This window comes from Choristoneura fumiferana, chromosome 18 (assembly GCF_025370935.1).
Source record: "Choristoneura fumiferana chromosome 18, NRCan_CFum_1, whole genome shotgun sequence".
Classification (NCBI taxonomy): domain Eukaryota; kingdom Metazoa; phylum Arthropoda; class Insecta; order Lepidoptera; family Tortricidae; genus Choristoneura; species Choristoneura fumiferana.
Window position 1 is genome coordinate 21729489 of NC_133489.1, and position 23844 is coordinate 21753332.

At 37.3% G+C, this 23844-nt stretch overlaps 2 protein-coding genes across 3 annotated transcripts; both read left to right on the forward strand.

Moving 5' to 3' along the window:
* Positions 1–2137: 2137 nt before the first annotated feature.
* Positions 2138–12709, forward strand: LOC141438451 (odorant receptor Or1-like). Of its 2 annotated transcripts, none has more exons than XM_074102331.1 (11): positions 2138–2162; positions 3448–3661; positions 4209–4338; positions 4700–4789; positions 5327–5444; positions 6356–6478; positions 8119–8241; positions 8686–8785; positions 9270–9374; positions 10024–10203; positions 11927–12709. In XM_074102331.1, the coding sequence occupies exons 1-11, from the start codon at positions 2158–2160 to the stop codon at positions 11978–11980; spliced, it is 1242 nt and encodes a 413-aa protein (XP_073958432.1). In that variant the 5' UTR covers positions 2138–2157; the 3' UTR covers positions 11981–12709. The 2 variants fall into 2 exon arrangements, with proteins under 2 accessions (XP_073958432.1, XP_073958433.1); XM_074102332.1 differs by lacking the exon at positions 2138–2162 and adding an exon at positions 2523–2551.
* A 4356-nt stretch (positions 12710–17065) lies between these two features.
* Positions 17066–17834, forward strand: LOC141437721 (protein lethal(2)essential for life-like). The gene has a single exon (XM_074101200.1). The coding sequence runs from the start codon at positions 17219–17221 to the stop codon at positions 17729–17731; it is 513 nt and encodes a 170-aa protein (XP_073957301.1). The 5' UTR covers positions 17066–17218; the 3' UTR covers positions 17732–17834.
* Positions 17835–23844: the final 6010 nt, after the last annotated feature.

Here is a 23844-nt window from a genome sequence, read left to right on the forward strand (position 1 = left end):
GTTATTGCGTCAGTTGTCAAAGACATAAAGGAACTCCCCATTAAAATGTTTAAGAAAAAACTATATGCTTGGCTCTGCGAACTGTGTGTTTATTCTATAAAAGATTTTTTAAACATGAAGCCCAAAAACGAGTAAACTTAGTTTTAACTTTTAGATTAAGTGATCGCTTTATTTTGCTTCGTAAGTTTCACAGCTGAACAAAATCAAGTGGTTTTTATCGTTTGCTTGCTTACCCAAGCCGAATTTGGCGCACAGTGAATAACATGTATTACACCATCTTGTATGTACCCATTTTCTGCAATCAACTTTATCTTATCTTATCTTTGTTCTTTCTTTTCTCTCTTTTCTTTCTTTTCTTTCTTTTCTTTCCTTTCTTTCTTTTCTTTCTTTTCTTTCTTTTCTTTCTTTTCTTTCTTTTCTTTCTTTTCTTTATTTTCTTTCTTTTCTTACTTTTCTTCCATTTCTTTCTATTATAATTACCTAAACCCTCTTTAGTATCTACCTAATTATACTAGGCCTGTTGATGATGTTTGTAGTCAATAGTTACGATCATCGATATAAATTATTCTTAGATCTGTGCCGTGGCCGGTTTTAGAATAGGACCGGCCCCTCGCTTCCCGTGGGTGTCGTAAAAGACGACTAAGGGGCTGTTTCACCATCCATTGATTAGTGTTAACTGACGGTTAAATGTGATGCCGTCTCCGTCTATTCGATCAAAACAAATAGAGACGGAATCACATTTAACCGTCAGTTAACACTAATCAATGGATTCGAGGATGGACTCCAGACTCTAGCACGCGGTGTGGGTGTGGAACATAAGGGGAAACCAATCAGAATATCAATGCAGCGATCTCAGCAACTCTATGCTGACACCTTTCTTTTTAGCTTACACATAGCAAGTGGCACCCACACATGCTTACACATAGCAACCATACTTACTTGTTTGTAGTGTTTGATGTTTTAACTTTGTTTATACTTGTTTGTATGTGTTTATCTATTTATCTATATATACTGAGTGGCAAAAAATCTGGCCCTCAAATGTATACAGAATCGTTAATTTTGTATGAAGGCTGGGCCAAATTTTGTGCTGCTGAGTATAATCTATCTACCTCTATATATCTATCTATTCATCACATTATTTTCCCAAGAGGTTCTCTGCCGATCCTGAATTGATGACTGCGATCACGGGCGAGAGTAGCAACTAAGAAGGGCTTTTATAGCAATAGCTTCGTCTGCGTCTAATGTGAATTTTACACGATTCCGGGATAAAATAAAGACTATCTTTAAACTAATAGTAGATTGTACAACGAGAGCATAAAACGAGCCATTTTACCCAAGACGTTCATATAGCCACCCGAGCCGGTACGGCGACACGTCGAGGGGAAAATGGATTTAAAGCTCGAGTTTTACACTCTGCTTTTCACTTCGATGGCGAGGAAATTAAACAGCAACAGTGAAAACAATTGTTCACTCACTACGTAAATTTTATTTTTCATGCATTACTTTAGCGATAGCGGGTGCTCTGATATACAGAAAAATGAAAACCACATGCACAATGATGTCATTTTATGTCGCCTAGATCCAGCATAAACACCAACTTTAGGAGCAAGAGAAGTGAAAAGTTTATTATTTTATTCAATTCCAGTTGCTAGAAAATTAGAAATAGAAACAAGTTTGGAACTTTCCAATAAGAAAGTAAAATGCTGGTATCGAAAAGTTTATGAATAAATATATCTGTCTTTTTAAAAAGCTTTTCTCTACTTAGTAGGTATGGCGCTATTTGCGTGTGAGTGTGAGGTCACATGTATCTCTTTCTCTGTCTTATCTTGAATTTTAAGTAAAGGAAGTCTAAAAATCGTTGGATGACCCGACAACAAACATTACATAACAAGTATAAAATGAATGAAAAATAATTATGTACCCTATTGCGTCATCAGCTACTTAGAAAACCTCTTTCGATAACATAGAGTGTATATTTTAAATAATAACTAAAGGCAAGGGGTGTGGCTGATCGCTGTCCACTATGTTACGGGTGGGACATGTAATTAACGATCAACCTGTAATTAAGTCAATTAATAATTACTTACAGACCGCGGTATTGGCGGTATTAGGAATCACTGTTGATTACTTATTTCAACTGTAAGCACCTCAGTCGCAATGAGGTAAAATTAAAATTATTGGTAAAAAAAATACTTAATAACTAGTCCGTCACTTGATAATTTAAAAAATACTAACTAAACAAGTATTTTTTTTGTCGATCGAATAAAAATCACGTGACCCGTGACGACACTTCTAAGTAAAAAAAAAAACATTTTTATTCACTCTAACAAAGACACACATAATACAAAGAAATTAAAAAGAAGACAAAGCCATAGGTACCTACATGTTACATGGTTTTTTTTTTCAATTGACAAAAGAAAAAGTACGTGTCTAATTTTTTTGGTGAGCTTGATTGATACAAGCGTTACTTGGCTGAGGTCCTCGGTCGGCAAGTTTGTTCCTCAGTGGCCACACAAAGCTGCAGCTGCCCCTTGGAAATTGTTTACAATATGTAATTTGTTACCTTTTGTAAAAACCGCGCCAGCTTCAAGTGCATACGACAAAACAAGCGCAAGGGACCCGACCTAAGTAAAATCTTACTCGCCCCCCCTCTGAGCCAGTAACTGGGTAGGTCCTCGGAGTAGACGCGTGCATCACCGCTATTCACCTTCTTCTATTCACTTTCTTGTCTTAAGTGCTGCTTCTCATTATGAAACAACTATTCTCGTATTTATATTTAGACACGCATTTTTGCCAATCATGCAGCAAAACTTTCCGAATGGTCTTTTTGACTGTTCACTTAGCTCATCGCCAATTTTTTTTTTTTTTTTAATTTTTTGGGGGAAAAAAACAGATACAGACACAATTAATAGCAATAGTACATTAAAGTAATGCGATAAGTATAGCCTACATCCTAAAACAATTCCCACTAAGACTTATTGGAAGATGTGGCAATGAATGTAACAATGATAACAGTTATTAATGGTAACCTAAAACTAACATTTATCATACACAACGAACAATCCGAAGCAACATGCAGTCTACACAAGGATTCCCCATATTTACAGCAAGCAGAACCAATAAACGGGACTTCCACTAGGAAGGAGATTTCTATAAATGCGGTATACTCGTATGTGCAATCTATTTATTTTTATTTAGTAACTGGGTGACCTGACGCTTAAACACAGCGCACGAGCTACCGAACATGTCAACCGAGGCCAGCCGCTTGTTGTATGAATCGCAAAGCCTACGAAGTGGTGCGCGGACTCCTGCCTTAGTTCTATTATATGGCAATAATATGGCTTATGACCCGCCGGTGCGTGCATAGCGTCACTGCTGATGACCTTACATTAAACATGCATCGATGTAACAAAACTTTCTGAAGGATCCTTTTGACTGTTCACTTAGCTCGTCGCCAATAGATGGCGTATCACCAGCCGGTGCATGCGTAGCGCCGCTGCTGAGGACTCTACAGCGCTGCGGTTTCTTTCGCCTGCCGCCGAATGCTGCGCACGCGTCGATATCAAAACGCGTGGCTCACAAGCTCCACGACGCTTACTGTGGGTTCGCGCTGGTGGTGACCAGCGCCTATCTTGGACAGCAGTTGATCTACGCATACCAAGTAGGTATATCTAAGCCAGTGATGGACAAAGTACGGGTTGCGGGTCAGGTCCGGCCCGCGAAGGGATTTAATCCGGCCCGCCGATATTCCTTTGAAATGAATAGGATATGTTTCGGGCTAATCCGTAGCCCTTCGTCTTCGGAGCAACGCGACTCAGCGGCTGCTGCAACACGCGCACTGCGCGCCGCCGCTCTGCTCGCGCGACTACCCGACGAAACTGACACCGGCACACAACTACCCGCGTTTTCATCATCGTTTTCATTACAACTGTCAAATGTAGGGTAGCACAAAACACTTACAACATCGCTCTGTAAAGGTACGTTCACACACACCAATGACGCAGCACAAGTATTTAACACCGTTTTCCAACTCGGAGGTACCGTCCAACCACTATCCCGGTTAAAATTCGGACGATTATAGGGTTCCATGGCGTATAAAGGAGACCGGTGAACGGATCCAAAAAAATGAAAACAAAATGCATTTTTTGAATAGTTCTAGCCCTGCTTCCACCAACTTATGGTAGCCTGATTCTAACAATCTTCTGCAGGAGCGTGGTGATATGGAGCGGTTTTCTCGCGTGATGTTCCTCTTGCTGTGCCACGTGACATCCATCGCCAAGCAGGTGGTGTTCTTAGTTCGCGCCCCCCGGATCACAGCGTTGTTGGAGGGATTAAATGGTTAGTAGAAACCCTGTAAAAATTGAAAAAATTGAAAATGTAAAAATTTCGGAAACCTCTCACAAATTTGTACGGGGATTGGAACTTTGCGTTTATGAAATTTAAATTTCCAATAAATCTTGTGAAAATATCCACAAATTTCCGAGAACCTTTCCAACATTTTGAAAACTTTCCGCAAATTTCACATCTGTAGGCGAAATACTGCTAGATGACGATAGTATGGAGAGAGCGGTTTGACAAAATCTTGGCTTATTAAGCTTTGATGAACGAACTACAAATTATTAAGTTATTATTTATAGCCTGTCACAAAAACCTTTAATGCATGATTTGTCAGACCACAAAGCTCTTAGCTCTTTTACAGATGCCGCATACAATCCTTCGGAAAGCAAGCGTGCTACGTTGTTATTGGAGCGCGTGCGAGGTGCCCGAAGACTCGGCGCTGTGTATGCGGGTACGGTAGCTCTTTAGCACTGCATGTATATAGCCAATCCGAATTTGTAGAGTAGTAGTAGAACTATTTGTATAATAAATACAAACAGGAAATATGTAATCAGTAAACTAAGTAAGTAGGTCCTAAGTAAGTAGTAAGAAACATAAAAATTGAAACAGTTTAGCGAAAATTACTATAGAGCAACACAAGTTTAAAATTGTATTAGTTTGTACCTATGTACAGTCGAGTTCATAAATTTGTGAGCAAAAATTTGATCAAAAATATCTGAACACGACTCTATTGTTAACAGCGTAGAAACGTGTTCAGCTATTTTTGATCAAATTTTTACTCACAAGTTTATGAACTCCACAGTACTGTTTGTGTTTTACGTGTAACATTATTTTGTAAATAAATAAAGCTTTACTTACTTTATATTTACTTCCTATCTGACAAAAAAATCTTAATTCATCCAGTTGTCTTAGCATTCCAGAGCAAAAAACACACTCACGCGCACTTATTCTCATTTGCTACATCTTTTCTAAAACGTGTAACCTCCAGGCACAGCAGCAGCCACGTGTGCGCTGTGGACCCTGTTCCCGTTGCTAACACGCCTGCACGGAGGTTCTGTGCACTTCGCCTTTTGGATCCCGCTCGAATACAACGGTACTTGGCTCAAGTACGTCTTCCATCAATTAATAGTCTTATCCATATGACAATAATTACATTAGATCAACATCGCGGGTTACCTCGATCATACTAACATCAACATCTAAGACTGGAGAGGTCTCACTTAACTTAGCCGCCCTAGGTCCCAAACCGGCATAGTCCACCGCTGGCAGGTCATTAGGGTTCCAGAGCCAAAATGGCAAAAACGGAACCCTTATAGTTTCGCCATGTCTGTCTTTCTGTCTGTCCGTCCGTCCGCGGCTTTGCTCAAGGACTGTCAATGCTAGAAAGCTGTTATTTTGCACGGATATATATGTAAACTATGCCGACAAAATGGTACAATACAAATTTCAAAAAATATTTTTTTAGTGTACCTATATACCTCCCATAGACCTAAAGTGGGGGTGATTTTTTTTTCTCATCCAACCTTGTAGTGTGGGGTATCGTTGGATAGGTCTTTTAAAATCATTAGGGGGTTGCTTAGAACAATTTTTCGATTCAGTGATATGTTTGCAAAATATTCAACTTTAAAGTGCACATTTTCATTAAAATCGAGTCCCCCCCCTCTAAAATCTAAACCGGTGGATGGAAAAATTTGAAAAAAATTCAGAAAGGTAGTAAGTATATCAAACTTTTGAGGAAAACTATAACGACTAAGTTTGCTTCAGAATTATTAGTAGCGTAAGAGTAAATAGCAGCCTAAGGTATAAAATATACCTAAACTTGGAAGATTCCGTGTAAAATACGAAATCCTTAGAAAAATATTACTTTTTTTTTTCGTAATGGCTACGGAACCCTATCTTGGGCGTGTCCGACACGCTCTTGGCCGGTATTTTTTATCAGTTTACCTTTTGCAACCAGCCGCTTTGAAGTGTCAAAGTAAGGATGTAATATCCGTAGATTCCTTGGCAATGTTCGCAGGTTCTCAGTAGTTCTGCTCTACACCCATTACGTCACAACGCTGGTTGGAGTAGCCAATACCACGATGGACGCCTTCATTGCCACCGTGCTCGGCCAGTGTAAGACACAGCTCACCATTCTCAAGTGAGTTTCCATCACGCAGTATAACATTTCGAATGGACACCGCGATTTGTGTCTAGACTCCTGTCCAGCGGTAAAAATAAATGGAATATCTCTCTTGCTCCTCCGCCAAGTAGTGAGGCCAAGTCGTGCGAAACAGCTACGTTTGAGTTGGAAAAAATGTTTTTGTTGGAAAGATGTCGCTAGTGTCGCTGCTTAAGTGACTAAATAAGAAAAACAAACATGCTGAGATATGTGGTGCATAGGAGAAATTCGTGTCTGTATCACTGTCCAGTGGTGGTGTAGTGGTATAGCACGCAGCACGGAATTTGAGGAACTGGGTTCGATTCCCAGCGCTGGTCTCTTTTTCTGGTTTTTCAGTGCATCCATGTCTCAGTTCGTATTTTCGTTATGGAGACCGCGGATCAGCAAGCGCAGCGTAGTAGAGGTTCGTCCACCAATGAGATGAGAATGAGAAAGTGAGAATGCTTTATTTGCCAGAATACATAAGATGCTGTTGTACATGTAGCACAGTATTCAGTCGACTAGAAAACGACATGCAAATGTTAACCTTTTTTTTTCAACTATTTCAGTAAATTAAATTATACTATACCTACTATCGATGAATTATGAACAATTAGATAAATCATCTCAGAATCAGAATAAAAGGATAAAATATATATAAATTACAATAAATTATTTTGTTTTCATACTTTTACATTAATTATAATTATGTCATTTTAAGATTTAAGTATTCTTTTACACTATAAAAACAATAATGCAACAGCCATTTAGCAACTTTTGTCTTAAACTCTTGACCATCTAGGATCTTCAACTCAAATGGTAAGGCATTATACAACTCTATATACATATTGTATACATTTTTCCTATAGATAGCACTACAGCAGCAAGAGACCCCTGTACTGCGCTCTTTCTATTCATGGGCTGATGATCTGGTTAAGGTCGCGGGTTCACAGTGGACGCAGGTCGCTTCCAACTTATATAGGGGAGGCTTATGTCCAACAGTGGACGTCCTACGGCTCATATTATGATGATGAGTGTAACATTCAACACAAAGGCTAACTTTTTACCTAATGATCAGAACGCGGACAGGGTACTGCTATTCTTATGTCATTAATGTCATGTGAAGATATTGACGTGGATACACCATGAGAATAAATATTAAAACAAAACTTTTTTAGTAAATCGTCGGTCCATCTTATTGAGGGCCATCCCACACTACCTACAGTGACACACCTTTCAGTTAGCGGCCACCACTCCAGAATCATACAGTCCCATCGACTTGTGGAAACGGCTGGACCTTGGGGCGATGAGGCCCTTGAGCTTTTTAGGAGCTGGGGCAAGGATTGAGGGAGAAGGGCAACGACCCCCGCTCGGGGTCCTGGTTGAGTCAGCAGGTCTCCTTTGCTATTCAGCGGGGCAATGCTGCTGGTGTAATGGGGACCTTGGGGTCGGGCAGAACTCTGGGCGGGGATCGTGTATGTTAAAATTTGTTTTGTTGTTTGTGTATTTTACAGTTTGACGAAGCTTGTGGCTGAATATTTTTGTGTTTAAATTATCTTCCTTTTTTATGTAAACTGTTATTTTTTATATGTTGATTTAATGTGATTTATGTTACAATCTTTACTATTACCTATTCTTAGGATGGACTTTGAGTCGCTGGGCGAGCGTGCCGCCGAGCGTGCGCGGGCGACGGGCGAGCGGCGCGGGGCGGCTGCCGCGGCGCTGCTTGTGCACTGCGTCACGCACCACCACAAGATCTGTCAGTGAGTGACATCCAACTGCAGCAGTAGAGTGGCAGATGTTCTATTAAATCTTTGAATTCTGCTGGTGCTGTTAGCGCTGATCATACTATTTTTTCTATAGGTGTCCATCCACGTCCGCTCCGTCCAAACCGCGTCAGCTAACTTACCACGTGATATTTAAATGTGAAGTTTTCCTCGATCTCAACTCTACATTTGCTTTGAAATGCTTAAATACAGAACTTAATAATTATTTATCACAAGCAAAATCTCCATAGATGGTTAATAACACATTGTAAATTATTTTATTAAAATTCAATCAAATTGCATTCGATCAGTTTAGTACATTTTTAATACGAAGTTTTATCGTCTATCTGTTATAAAATCCGCCGTGGAATGCCACTTATGCTATCCCCTTGTGCCGGGTTATTTTATTATCATAATTGGGTAACTGTTGCGTGCGCGCAGCACGTCGCGCGAGCTGCAGGCCGTCTTCGGGGGCTGTGTGCTCTTGCAGTTTGGCATCGGCGGCTGGATTCTCTGCATGGCTGCTTTCAAACTCGTGGGTGTGAGTACCTACCACAAAAGCTAAGATAGAAACTTAAGGCGCTTACAGCCGCCAATCTTCTTAAAAAGGTAAAGGTAAAGTAGAGGTACTCGTAAGTATGAAAAATAACCCTGTGTTTTATAAATTAGCTTAAAATAAAAATAAAATATTCAACATGTTATTTAACATAGTTAAAATTGTATTAGACATTAGACACATTTTTTATTTATTTTAAGTTAGATTATTGCATTTAGGTATTTATTCTTTTGTATGTTTAATACTACCAGATTTCTAACTCTACCTACACTCATAATTTAGTACTTACATGTCACTTGCGCTTGCGCTTCACCGTTTTTAGAAAAAAATCAAACACCTAGTATTAAATTATCTAAATAGAACCTCGCTAAACAATAAAATACATAATATACAAAAGGTACCTACCTATCAATCCTGTCATCACTGTGATGTGTGACATATTTGGTTTGTTATTTTCTGTTCTTTGCAGATGAACATGGGGTCGCTGGAGTTTATATCGATCCTCATGTTCCTGATGTGCATACTCACGGAACTGTTCCTTTACTGCTATTACGGGAACGAGGTTGCAGTCGAAGTAAGTTGACAATGAACTTTACAATGTGAATTTTACGTGATCTTGATACCATCATTTGTCATAATATGAATTCGCATAACATTGAGCTGGCATAGTAATAAAAACACATAACATTTACGTAGCATAAAAATGAATCCGTACAATTGAAATACTCTAAGGATTATACCTAGTCATAGGTATAGTATTGTCATAAAAGGAATTCGCATAATTTTATCAAGTGAGCGAATTAGATGGGTCAGGGTAAAACTGAATCGGTTGGGTTAGGTTCGAAACTCTGGCCTTAGCCTTCCATGGTAGTTTTCTTTGTGACACAGTCCGATAACAGCTGTTTTCACATAAGTGACCACTTTTTGTGACGATGCGAGTTTATAATTATGTATTTTTACGCTGTTTGATTGTAGTAGGTATTTGTGATGATTATTATTCTTTCAAGTTTATGCCTTTAAATTTTATGCGTAATAATGTAATGATTAATGATGATAAGGGGAATCAATCAATAAATCAATCAATATATTTATTTGAATAAACAAGGATTTCAGCCAAAACTAATTATGCCTAACTATATTAAGCACAAAATTTGATTTGATTAATTTGTTGTTGTTTTTTACTATTTAGATTTTAGTTTTTTTACTATTTTGTTACATTTCAGAGTACGCAGGTACCTGATGCGGTGTACGGCATGCGGTGGCCGGAAGGTGAAGTAAACGGCGTGGGGAGGAGGGTGCGACGCGCGCTGCCGTTCGTGCTGTGTTGCTGCGCCGGCGCCGCCCGTCGCCCGCTGCGGCCCGCCGCGCTGTTCATCCCGCTCTCGCTCGAGACCTTCGTGACGGTGAGAGTGAGACAACACATGATACAATACATATAGATAGATAGATACTGTACTAGATAAAGTCTTTTTGTATTTTTCATCACACTTGCTCGTAAACAGTGTCGAAACATGCAGGCTACCTTGGTTGCAATCCCCCAAATAAAACCCTCGACCTTAATGTGCTTGTCATGAAACTCGGGGTCGTTGAGTCATTGGTACAAATTCTTTTCATGAAGCCCAAGGTCGGTAAATGAGTCCGTGTCCGTACTGTAGCTGCTGCGCCACGCACGCTGCGGCGGAGTGCGGCGCGCTGCGGGAGGAGGAGGGGGGATATCGGCGCTACCAAGAGCGCAGCCTAAGGTATCGCCAATATTTGGAAGAATTATATTTTTTCTTTTAGAAATATAAAATTTTACCCGCAAATGTGATGAAAAACATTGTATGTCGCACGGGGTACTAGAATTACGAACATCGACTCATTTAAGTCTTCGACTACGGGCTTCTAATAGACTCTCGTTCGTAATTCCTTGTTTACCGCCCTTAAGACACAATGTACTATTTTATTTCAACTCCTAATTTTGTTACTTTTACGGTCATATCGAAAATACAAACACATCTGTTATCCGGGTGAGCGGTTAGTTCCGATGGAGTGTTGAAAGTTTGTTTGTTTATACTCTTTATTGTACAAAAAGGAAAAACAAAAAGGTTACAATAAAAAAAGGTAGTGTTAACTACAAAGGCGGACTTATCCCTGCAGGGATCTCTGCCAGTCAACCTTTGAGTGGTAGAGGAGCAATTAAAAAACAAGGATCGACAAATAGAGCAAAACATTTAAATAAATATAAATGCATATGTAAACCTCGTTGAAAGTTTCTCGATGAGGGCTAAAAAACATAGAAGTGAGATATGTGGTGCATAGGAGAAATTTGTGTCTGTACTCCTGTCCAGTGGTAGTGTAGGGGTATGGCACGTAGCACGGAATGCTGAGACCTGGTGGTGGGAAACGAAATGGGTTGCGGGATTTTGCAATAATTTGAATTAGCTTAAGTTTCTTGCGGCGCATTCATTGTGCAAGGACGATCTTTCCGAAAGCGCTTTTGCAGGTGGTAGGATCTTGTAAAAGGTCCGCCCGGATTGCTACCACATCTTCTCGCTAATCCTGCGTGAAGCAGCAGTGGTTGCACTGTTGTGTTTCGGCGTGGAGATTAAAAACCTGAAATTAATGGCGCGAGGTATCCATCTTAGGCCTCTAGTTTATCCTCTATACCCCTTTGCAAGTTTATGGGCGGTGGTGATTCTTATCATCAGGAGACCCACTTGCTCGATTGCCATCCAGTCCTAAAAAAAAAAAAGCGCTGGTAGTTTAAAAAATGACATGTAAAAGTGCCCATTGCGGCCTATTTACTGAATAAATGATTTGAATTTGAATTTTGAGTTTGAGTGGTTTAGGCTGTGTGTTTTCTGTCTGTCAGTAAGTCAGTTAATACGTTACTTCTTCAGAGGTACAGAGGGCCTACTACGAAACCCGAAACTCGAAGTTCGTGTCGTACCGTCCGTCTCGCTCTCGTATTAAATAGTATAAGTGTCAGAGGGACCGCACGACACGAACTTCGAGTTACGAGTTTCGTAGTAGCCTTACAGACGCGGCATTGACCAGTCCTACGGGATCCATTTGATCCTTAGGGCTCTACCTAGACCTACGTTCCACGCAATACCAATTTCTAACTCAAATTTTCTTTTGCAGATCATCAAATCATCGTACACATTCTACGCGATGCTACGGCAGACGCAGCATTAATACTGCTGAACCATTTTCTCACGGAATTAACTAAAATAAATTAAAATGTCATCATAAAATATCGTCAAATTACTAATCACTAATTTGTTTTAATGAGGGCTATCGCGAATGAATTCGCCGCTAGAGTTGCTAGTGTAGCGTGAGGTCTCCGAAATGTCAAATCTCATAGTTTTTGGGTGAGCTACGCGGGTTTATTTATAATTAGATTTTTTTTGTGAATATTTTGCATTACCTGAAATTAATTATGGCAATTATGCGTTACGGGGCAATGAATGTCTGTGTTTTGAGACAGTTTTGTCTTTCGGAAACTTTTGTCCTCCCTTTTTTCCGAACAAAACGGGACTAAGCAACACTGTGGTGGCTGGATATTTTCATGGCACGGTTTTAAGGTGTTTTAAATATGATTTTAATCTAAACTTTGTTTTAATGCCCGTAATAACAGACTCTGAAAGCCACACATAAAAACCTCACGCAACAGTGCGCCACCTAGTGAGACAAAAAACGATAGCCCTCATTCGAAACGTCGCACTTGGTGACTGGCAACGTTCTTTCATTGCTGCTCGAAAAAAATTACAATCTGCAATTTACTGTTTTTGAAATTTATTGCAATATTGCATCACAGCACAAAAACCAGCGCCTGGCGTGTATTTTTAAAGAAACCATATTCTATAAAAGATGTCAATCGAAAATAGTTTGTCTAAAATTGTGAGTAGAATCGATTATTCATACTACCGTTGTGTTTTTTTATAAATCCTTGTTTCGACGTGCCTATAGTCCATTCAGGATAACATTGGACTCTAGAAGGTCACAGAAGAAGGGGTTTTAAACATTTTTTGTGAAGTCGTAATAGACGAAGTCATAATTTTGTTTACTTTGTAAATAGATTAATACGCAATGTAGGTACTTACAAAATAATACAATATTAAATTAATACGTAATTTGCTACATAATATTAATTAGATTTAGGTATATTTATACATAATTTAATAGGTACTAGTGGACTCATCCGCTCTCATTCCCTGTTTAAAAATATTCTACTCGTAGTTTCTGCTATGAAGTTCAAACTTTTTTCCATTCCAAATTTTATCTATTTGGTGCAGTGCTTTAGTTATGAAAAGTTAACTATTAGTATATGATTAAAGGTCATCACATTTTGATCCAAACTGGCGATTAAAAACTATAAATAATTTACAAAATATTTCTTGAGTTAACAATATTATAAATGTTCCGTTTCTTCCAAAATGTTCTTTATCACTGTCTCTTTGGGTATTTTATAGGAAGACGTTTCCGAATTAACAAAATAGGAAAAGTTTTTTATTGTCTTTAAATAATGATATGAATAATAGCAAAGTTAATCTCACTAATATCCGCATGTAAGTCCGCATGTTTGTTACCTAACTCTTCACGTCTTAACCGTTGATCCGATTTAGGTGAAATTCGGTATACACATAGTACAAGTCCCGGGGAAGGACATAGAATAGTTTTTACCCCGAAAAAGAATTAAGAATTAAGTTTACATCGTGTACTAAAAAAATGCAATTTATTAAATGATTTTCTAAAGCGTGCATTATAAAGAGCCCATTTTCCTTCTGTGTGCTTCTGTCTATACCTATATTGAACAGACTATAGTAGGTACTATTTACTTATTCTGTGGTTTTAGGTACTTAGATAATTGAATACTGGCCGTTTTTCTGTCAATTTCTTTTAAAAAAGACGAAACACAACTGACAAGAATTAAATTAATAGTGTAGAGCTCTGGTGTAGAGTTAGAAATAAAAATACGGTATTTGACAACTCCTGATTTTGCCATATCTTAATATTATTATGAAAATATAGATATACAGATAGTGTTTAGCGAAGAGAAAATTTAAATCGGTTGAAAATTGGATTTATAGTGATTTTTTGAAAAATCTATATACCTGTCTCTTTCTTAAACGCCTTTCTCTATGCAGCAAGTATGGGGGTACTGGCGTGTGACGTCACATACTAGTATGTCTTTCTCTGTCTAATCTTGAATTTCAAACCTTTAAAACTTTGATATTTGTAAAGGTAGCTTCAAAATTGATTTCTATTCGATAACAGGCATTGTGTAGTTTTAATTTATAAAACATATACAAAATAGTCAAATACCGTATTACGTAGGTAAGTACTAATTAAAATTATATACCTACGTAATTGTAGTTACTGATTTGGCAAAATATACGAATATTATTTGAATAAGTAGTTAAGGTATTTGAAAATAAATGTACCTAATAAACCAACTTTAAATAACTAACGAAAAGTTGGAAAACCCCTGACTTTGTCACTTCAAAGTTTAATATCTGAAAAACGGCTAAACCGATTGATGAAACTTGTCTAAGAACCATCGCTAGAAAACCTGAGTAGGTACAAATAAAAAAACCACATTCAAATCGGTCCACCCGTTTAAGAGCTACGGTGCCACAGACAGACATAGCGGTCAAACTTATAACACCCCTCTTTTTGTATCGGGGGTTAAAAATAGGCTTTTAGGGTGTCTGAGGTTTTCAGTTACTTATTTAATTGACGCCTTGTACAGTCGCTATCAGAAATTACAGAGCGGCCAAGGTGGTCAAAAATATCGAAACATGCACTCTATTATTAAGGTATTAGAATTCATGTTTCAATATTTTGCAGTTAATATTAGTACATTACTGCAGAGGCCATGAAGTAAGGGATTGATGGACGAGTTTGAGGTAGACGGCCGAGTCGTAGACGAGGGAGGGGAACCCTGTTCTGGCCGAGGTTTGTATAGTGCTTTTCTCAAACAATGTGAGGAAATATTTCATCCATCCATCCGTCCGTCCGTCCGTCCACCGCACCGGCATTAATATCTGCCACAGCGGAGCGTGCAAAAATATCTGACACGTTCTTCCGGCCCCAGAAATAGAGTCGTATCAGATATTTAAGTACGCTTGTTGTGTCAGTTATTGGTGCTAGTGAATGTACTACGGTGATTTTCTATACTACACTTCCACATCTTTATATGCATCCTATAATTATGATGTATCCTTTGGATAAAAGTGTGACGAAATTTCAAGCTGTTTCACAGTAAAGTTAGATATTGGTTTCACAATGCAATAGTAAACAAACATTTGTGGCAATATTCTGCCGTGTCATGCCAAAACAGGACAAAACATTGTAACTCAAGTTACAGTATTTTGTGGTAACACTGCTAAATTAGCTTTTTAGACCCTGATCTAATAAATATAAATACTCAGAGTACTTATACTGATCTTCTATCATTAACATTGAAAAACTTCATTGAAATTTACACTAACTCTTAAAACCTAGGATCCTGATTCGACTAAACACTGTATCTCCTCCAGATACCGTGTTTTGCCAAAACGAAACTCACCTTTTCTTTACAGTACCTACAGTGTTTAGTCGTAATAATTACACGATAATTTTGTTTTGTCCGTTTTGATTTTTAATTTCTTAATTTTTAACGTGTTTGGCTTGAAAATGTATCTTTGTCCTAAATCTTATTTTTATGTTTCCTTGTCCATAATTTGTAGCATATTTTTGTAATTTATCCAAATTTAGTTAAAATCGGATGAATATTGACGGGTTCGTGGCCAATTAAAGAAGAAAACAGTTTTTTGTGATTTCTGAAAAATTGTTTTTTATAGATTGTCATGCATGGCACGGCAGTATTGCAACAAATCTACAACCCTTAGACTATAGAGATACTGTCTCTCCTTCCTCTTTGCTACAACCATTCTCCATTCTACAACAAATCAATGAAATCCCAAGAACTTTCTCGACGACATTGTTATTGATTTTACTGCCATCTAGTGGCGAGTAGCTGAACCTTTTACAAACTAGCTGGCTATTCAGGGGTATTCAACGGTTTTCCAATAACTTTACCTTTAAATTGTGTGTATATTCGGTAGGTCTGAGAATAGGACGTAAACCATATTTCATACTTCTACGCGGACGGAGTCGCGCTCAACAGCTAGTATATATATATCCTCCTGGGGTTCAAAGTGATAATACTAGTACATATTGTTAGCAATAGAACATATCTTTTGAAAAAGGAATAAAGTGTCATTTTCTCTGTATTATTCAACTTTTTTTATGAGACATTAAGTTTTAAATTTCGATCTCATATTTTGTTATATGATGGATCGCAGGAAGCTATACAAATAAATCTAGCTTGATCTTATCTCTGGGAAAACGATCATTAACGAGTTTTAGCCCGAGCAAAGCTCGGTCATCCAGGTACTTTATTGAATGATATGAAAAAAGCACTACTGATTTGGCGCCATGCACAAAATTAAATAAATCACGAACCAAAATATATTTTTTTGTAAGTCTGAAATGCATTAAACATAAAAAACATACACGAGAAAAAACTTTAAAACCTACCTTTTTTACCTTTTTATTTAATTAGCATGTAGGTAAATATTTCAAACAAACAATCACTTGAAAATACCTAGTTTTTCAGAGATGTTTTACAACTTGAAAAATTTTCGAATTGGTACCTATAGTCAAGTGCAAAAATAAGTATTTTGAACCACCCAAAATTATGTTAGTACGGCCTTACGGGATACTTTTAGGTTTAGGCGGGATTTTTATAAAAGTTCATTAACTCCTTCAATAACAACATTAGAAATAAGGTCTCACGAGCTTTTATAGAACCCGCATATAGTTAGTAACTTAACTTAATTTTTAGAGTAGGTACCCTTTTTTGTAATATTTATTATACACCTACCTAATTGTTGGCAATAAACACATTTTCTTTCTTTCTTTCTTTCTTATTGCGTCGGAATAAATCTATCTATGGTACTTATTTTTTAGCTTTTAATAACTTTAAGTTCTGGTGTTGCAGATGTTTATGGGCGGTGGTGGTCTCTTACCATCAGGAGACCCACTTGCTCGTTTGCCATTCAGTCAAATAAAAAAAAATTACACGACTACATTTCATTAAAATATTCGACGGCCGCAACAGGAAAAAGGTTCACAACCACTGACTCATCGCTACTCGGTTGAATTATCTGTATCCTTCTGGAAACCGTGCTAGTTCTAGAATCTTCCAGTGACTACTAGATGGCGCCCTGGCGGGTATAAATACTGGAGCCGGTTTGTTGACATACGTCATTGAGCAAATCAAAGCAACACGGAGAGCTACAAGCGAAGTTACCGGCGATTTTAAATAACAATTTTACTCTGATATTTCGTGATTTTAAACCGTAAATACTCAGATAATCAGTGAAAATGTCTTTCTTCCCATTCTACTTGGAATGCGAGCGTCCGAGGCAGATGCGCCTCGCAGAACAATTGGGTTTGTCGCCTCAAGATCTACTCACAATCCTCGCATTGCCGCAAAACATTCAGTACAACCGGCCATGGAGGAACCTTCGAGCTTCACAGGACATCGGCTCCACTATCAAGGAAGATAAGGACAAGTTCCAAGTCAACTTAGACGTCCAACATTTCGCTCCTGAAGAGATCTCAGTTAAGACTGTAGATGGTTACCTAGTCGTCGATGCGAAACATGAAGAGCGAGAGGATGAGCATGGGTTTATTTCCAGAAGCTTCTCCAGGAGGTACCTCCTCCCTGAAGGTATTGAAGCCGACGCTGTGATCTCCAGATTATCCTCAGACGGTGTTCTAACGATTACGGCTCCGCTAAAGGCACCTCCCAAGGGTTCGAATGAAAGACTTGTGCCCATAGTCCAAACTGGACCTGTGAAGAAACAAGTGGAAGGAAGTGAGGAGCAAGGGTAGATGGATCTTTAATTTGTAGGTTAGGTTAGCTCATTATTTATTATTTTTACATTCCTGTGATGCCAGTGTTGTGTTGATTGTTGAATAAATGTAATTATTTGTAGTCTCTATATTTTTTTGTTGAATCAACCTGTCCCTTATACCATAGAATAGAAGTTACAAGTGCGATTTGTATGAAAAAGTTATCATTTGCGTAAATTGCAGCACTTGTAACTTTATAGCTTGCGTTAAATTATAATATTATCCTGTCCCACTGAACTTGAAATACGCGGTCCAGCTGTTTTGCATTTGGACAGATTTCCACAAAAAAATTAGTTTGTTGACCGGTGAAATATCGAAATAAAAATATAGATGGCGTTAGTATAGAGATCGTTTGACGTTACAGTCTTGCTTACGATTGGCTCATTTAGTTATTTAACCAATCAAATACAAAATATCATAATTGCCCAACGGACCTCGCGATAACCATCGATAACCCTCAATAGCAAGCTAATGAGGGCTATCGATTTTTGTCTCACTAGATGGCGCACTGTTGCGTGAGGTTTTTAAGTAATAGTATGGCTTTCAAAGTCTGTTATTACGGGCGTGAAAATAAAGTTTAGATTAAAATCATATTTAATACACCATCGAGCATGCCAGTGTTGCATAGTCCCCGTTTAGTTCGGAAAAAAGGTAGGACAAAGGTTTCTAAAAGACAAAACTCTCAAAACACAGACATTCATTGCCCCGGAACGCATATTTGCCATAATTAATTTCAGATATTGCAAAATATTCACAAAATTATTCTAATTATAAATAAACCCGCGTAGCTCACCCAAAAACTATGAGATTTGACATTTCGGAGACCTCACGCTACACTAGCGCCTCTAGTGGCGAATTCATACGCGATAGCCCTCATTACCAGCCTCAGCACCACAGCTCAGCACGTAGTAGTAGCGACATCTATGTAAATTATTTCGCAATACTATTAAGTACAGCTTGGTAGCTTTTAGTACGTCGTTCGTTCTTTGATGGTCCATAGAGCTTCCTATCTCTTACGTTAGAGGGTGCTGTTTTCAATTTTGACTTTCTCTGTCGATAACAGAGAGCGTTTCAAAATTGAATACCCCCAAAACCATTTTCTACGTCATGTGACATCTTGACGAAAATTATTACAGACGTTTCGTACTATAAGTGTCTTTAACAATAAACGGAATATTATTAATTGCACGTCAAATATTCTCACCATTTATTTATACTTTTGTACATCAATTAAATTATTTAAATACAAATAAACTAAATGTTGAGCAAAACCAGTACTGCAGATAATTCGAAAATATACATCAGCACGACATTACTTTGCGAGGCAACTAAATTCTTTTGGGAACAAAAATACTAACTCATATCAGAAATACTGTCTGCACAGCAAATTAATTCATTCTCATAGCAAAATGACTCTCCGAGAAGCATATCCTAATAAGCACCTCAAAACCTGCTCATCATCTTTGTCTCAATTTTAAGAAGACCATGCTGAGCAAGTTTAACAATTATTGTAGCAACAGTTTATTTTTTATTGCATTATTTCCAAAAGCAGACCAAATTAAACTGAACAAAGAAAACTGATTTTGTGCGCTTTTTACCCGACTGCCCGAAGGAGGGTTATGTTATTCGAGCGTATGTATGTATGTATGTATGTGGGTATGTATGTCCATTTCTTTGGTCCTCGCTGCAGCCTACTAGACGGATTTTAACATATGAGGTATCATTGGATTCGTCATAACTGTCGGAGTGACATAGGCTATATAATATTTCAATATGGCGTCTGCAAAAAAAAAAATGGCGGAGGAATTAAAAATATATATTTTATATTGTAACAATATGGGATTAAAATGAAAGCTAATAATTAGCCCATTTTAAATATATACAGTTTATAATACTTTTAATCTACCGTTTTCACATAAATATTAAAACCGCGACTGCCAAAACTAAAATGAAGAAAATAAGTAGGTAGTGGTCTAGAACTCTGTTTAGTAGCTAATATAAAGTTTAACAGTCCGGACACATTTAAATCGTGACGCTCAAAAACTCTTAGTAATGGGTCCCAACTGTTGAACTTTGAAATAAGCTACTAAACAGAGTTCTAGACCACTACTTATTTTCTTCCTTTTAGTTTTGGCAGTCGGGTTTATTGTTACTGAGCAAATTGTTCCTATGTACCTATGCAGATTGCGGAGCTCGCGTGTAAGAGCGAAATATAATATCTCTTACGCAATATTTCCTACATCAAAAAGATTTCGGTAATTTAAATGAAACTTTTACTGTCAATTAGGCACCGGAGAATTAGGTACGACGACGAGCGGAGTGAGGAGAAGCGTTAGGTACAATTGCGACCACAATGCGCGAGCCGAGCGAGCAAAGCGAGCGCGCCGCGGCAGCGGCACGCAAAGCGCCAGAACCTAATTTATTTAGGAAATAATTTGGCCCCTCCTAGTGCTCGTTATGTAATTTATTTGGTGGAAAATGTATACAAATGAAAAAATAAATAGATTTTATTTGATTCTTGGTTCAAACAATTTAATATTGGACACTACTGACAACCCTAGCACTGCACCGAAAATGCTGAAAATAGTACGATCACTGGTCATAAAACAATAATGCCAATAGACGTGTCTTGTCTGTCAACTTGAAATTTCGACTTTAGCGACATATTCATTTCATAGGAACTTGTTTCAAAATTGACAGACCACTTATTTGGCTGATGGTAGGTACATAATAATCATAATAAATTAAAGTTAGCGTTATTTATTATAATTCAGGGCATGTTTGGTTGTCTCCGAATGTCTTTTGATATTGCAAGCCAATACACGTTTTTACTTCAAAAACGGAAAATTGTAACAATATTCTTTTAAAGATGAAATGTTGGTAATCGTACGCATAATTGTAAAAATGGGCGTTCTTAAAACAAGTGTAGTACTTACCCTTTCTTTTTCTTTAAATTTTGGAAAAAATATGGTTTTCCTAATCAGAATCAAGAGCACAATCGATTCCGATAGTTTAAAAAATGTCTCCAAAAAAATGTCAGTTTTGTGACGTTTTTTTTCATACACTTAGAATGGGTGTGGCAAAACCGAGTCAATAAAAAAAATTGTATGAAAAAATGGGGACATTTTTCTAAACGATCGGAATCGATTCTGCTCTCGAATCTAAGTAGGAAAAACCATATATTTCCCAAAAAATCTAAAAAAAGAAGAGGTACACTTTTTTTTGAAAACACCCAATTATACAACAACTAAACGATCACAACGTCAATTTATTTTTAATATCTAAATGACAATGTCAGTCAAAGTCGTTCTACGTGTGGCGATATCGTTTAATTAAAGAGGTCGATAAGTAGTAATTGTTTACAAAATAAATTTTGCAATCGCAATTGAAAATATTTTAAGTTATTTTTTTTACATTTATTTATCACTAGAGTTTACCCACGGTTTCGCACGCGTAAACTATTCGATCTGGTAGATAATTGCAATTCCGGGATTTTACAAAATTCCCCTGGAAAATCCCAAAATTTATATCGTGATCTTCATTGAGGTTGTGTTAAGAACAACTGTCCAAAATTTCAAGACTAAATAAACCCAGCGGTTGAAATTTCAAGACTGTATCCCTATCCCGTAGGAATATCGGGATAAAAAGTAGCCCATGTGTTTTTCCAGAAGTCCAGCTACTTTTATACCAAATTTAATGACTCTAAGCCTAGCGGTTGTTATTTCGAAATTTTATCCCTATCCCGTGGGAATATCGGGATAAAAAGTAGCCTATGTGTTATTCCAGACGTCTAGCTACTTCTACTAGTGACAGACAAACAGACGGACAGTGAAGCCTTAGTAATAGGCATCCGTTTTTATTACCCTTTGGGCACAGAACTCTAAAAAAGTCTCTAATCGAGGGCACACACATTTTTGAGCTCCATTTCCCAAAAACTATGAGTACGCCCCACCCGCGCGAAGCCGGGGCGCGTCAGACGTAGAGTAAGTAAATGCGTTTTTGGTTAGATTAATATTTTTAAATTCGTAATATCTTTTGAATGGGACGTCCGATTTGAATAATTTAAAAAGTAATCTACGGGTAGGTTTTTAAACTGTCTTGAATATGAAATTATTTATTTGGATAAGCGTTAGTACAAAGATATTGATAACATGGTCTGATTTTAGTCGGCAATTCAGTCAACTTTTAAAATGTAAAAAAAATAGTTGTAGTGACATAACCACAATAGTTGGACATGGTATCGCGAAATTTTTTGTAGATAATAAAATAATATATTCTTTCGTATTGTAGAAAATTTTTTTTGTTTATTATCAATAATATTATAGTTTCCACAGCGCGTGTGATGTTTGGCAACTTTTTTTACACTTTGAGTTAAATTATTTAAGTTTTAGTACGTAACCCTAATTTTTCCTGGTTATAAATATAGCCTATGGCACTGGAATAATTTAGCATTCTAATAGCGAAACATCAACGACAACCCATAAACATGGATTACTCAGTTCACGGTAAGTATTCAACTCGAGTCAATAAGCGTATTCCATTACTTGGTATCATGATTGACGATAAAATCAACTAGAAGGAATATTTCGATAAAATAATGCTCAACAAAACAAGAGTTATGCAAAATGATATTAGTTAAAACGTTATTCGGCTATACATATGATGATTAGTTAAAATAAGAATCGACAATGTGAGTTTTCGATAAAATAATATTCGACTAAACAAGAGTTATGCAAATGATCATTTGGTAAAAATGAAAATTCGACAAAATTATGAATAATGAAATTATACAAATTGACTTTAGAAAAACTATTCATTATAGTAAAAGTTGTTAGACAGGCAAAAAAAATTAGACAAGTCAAGGGAATACCTAGTAGACCTATTCAGGTGTCTTTGGTGATTAGGTAAATATTTTTTCCACTATTACTACTACAAATTTTAAGTTTTCGCATTTCTTCAGGAAAGGGTTTTCCACGACCCATATTGATCAAAATAATTAATGAAAGTAACGAATATTTACATGGAAAATGTCTTTTTATATTCTGTTACATCTTTTCTGCCAAATAATATAGATTTTTAATTTGAACCATATTTATTTTGCCATATAAAAACTTAACAAATAGTTAACGCTAGCCGTGTAGACGAACTATTTTGCATCACATAAGAACTAGACGAACTGTTTTGCGTGAGCATTGTAAAGTAGGTAATATATCCAGAATATCTATAATTTAAATATAGTGATTATTTTATTAGTGCCCAATTAACGTCGTTTTGATGGAGTATGCAGTATAAATTGTTTATAGCTAATGGACTTCTGTAAAACAACAAATTGATATTTTATTTAGATAGGCTTCAAAATGTATGACTAGACGAACTCTTTTGCATTGGAGCTCGTAAAACAAAATTAGTCACACAAACATACACCAGCATCAATTAATTAAGTATGTAGAAAAAATCATGTCAACAATTAATAATAATGCACCTACAATCTGCAAGTGATACTTACTGTGGACGGTATAAAACCATGTTCAGCCTCACTTAGTCACTTCCAAACAAAGCGGCAGATAGAGCGACCGACATGTATCGCTCAGTGAGTATTCTTGCAATTTTATTTTCTTAGAACCGGGGAACGGACACAAACACCTTTGCGGATTACCACGGAATCCAGTATTCCACAGCGTTTGCAATGACGTTATGGGAGTTTACGACAAGATGTCTGGCCACTGCAATACAGGCCTAGGAATAGATACCAAGGAAGTATACGAACAGGACACTTACAAACTTAAAATGACTCATCTTCAGTACATCCCGAGCAGTATAGAAGTGAAAATTCAGAGCAATGTATTATTCATTAAAGGGCAAAGAAATAATGAGTCTATCAAACGCGCTTACGTCAAAGTTTTGGCAGATTTTCTCAACGTATACTCTGCTAAATGGCAATATGTTAACGACGAGCTTACGGTTGCCATAAAGTATAAAATAACCATTGGTAAGGAGAATCCTTTAATTTTTTGTAACAACGTTGAAAGAAATCTTATCGACGTCCCAATGTCAAATTATGATTTAAATGCGCGACTTGATGTGGATGAACG

Excerpts from the sequence above, each read along its gene's own strand:
- LOC141438451 (XM_074102331.1), top strand. Across the intron at positions 3,662-4,208 it reads AGTTGATCTACGCATACCAA|GAGCGTGGTGATATGGAGCG; the intron begins GTAGGTATATCT and ends AATCTTCTGCAG. Across the intron at positions 9,375-10,023 it reads GGAACGAGGTTGCAGTCGAA|AGTACGCAGGTACCTGATGC; the intron begins GTAAGTTGACAA and ends GTTACATTTCAG.
- LOC141437721 (XM_074101200.1), top strand. The coding sequence starts at position 17,219 with ATGTCTTTCTTCCCATTCTACTTGGAATGCGAGCGTCCGAGGCAGATG.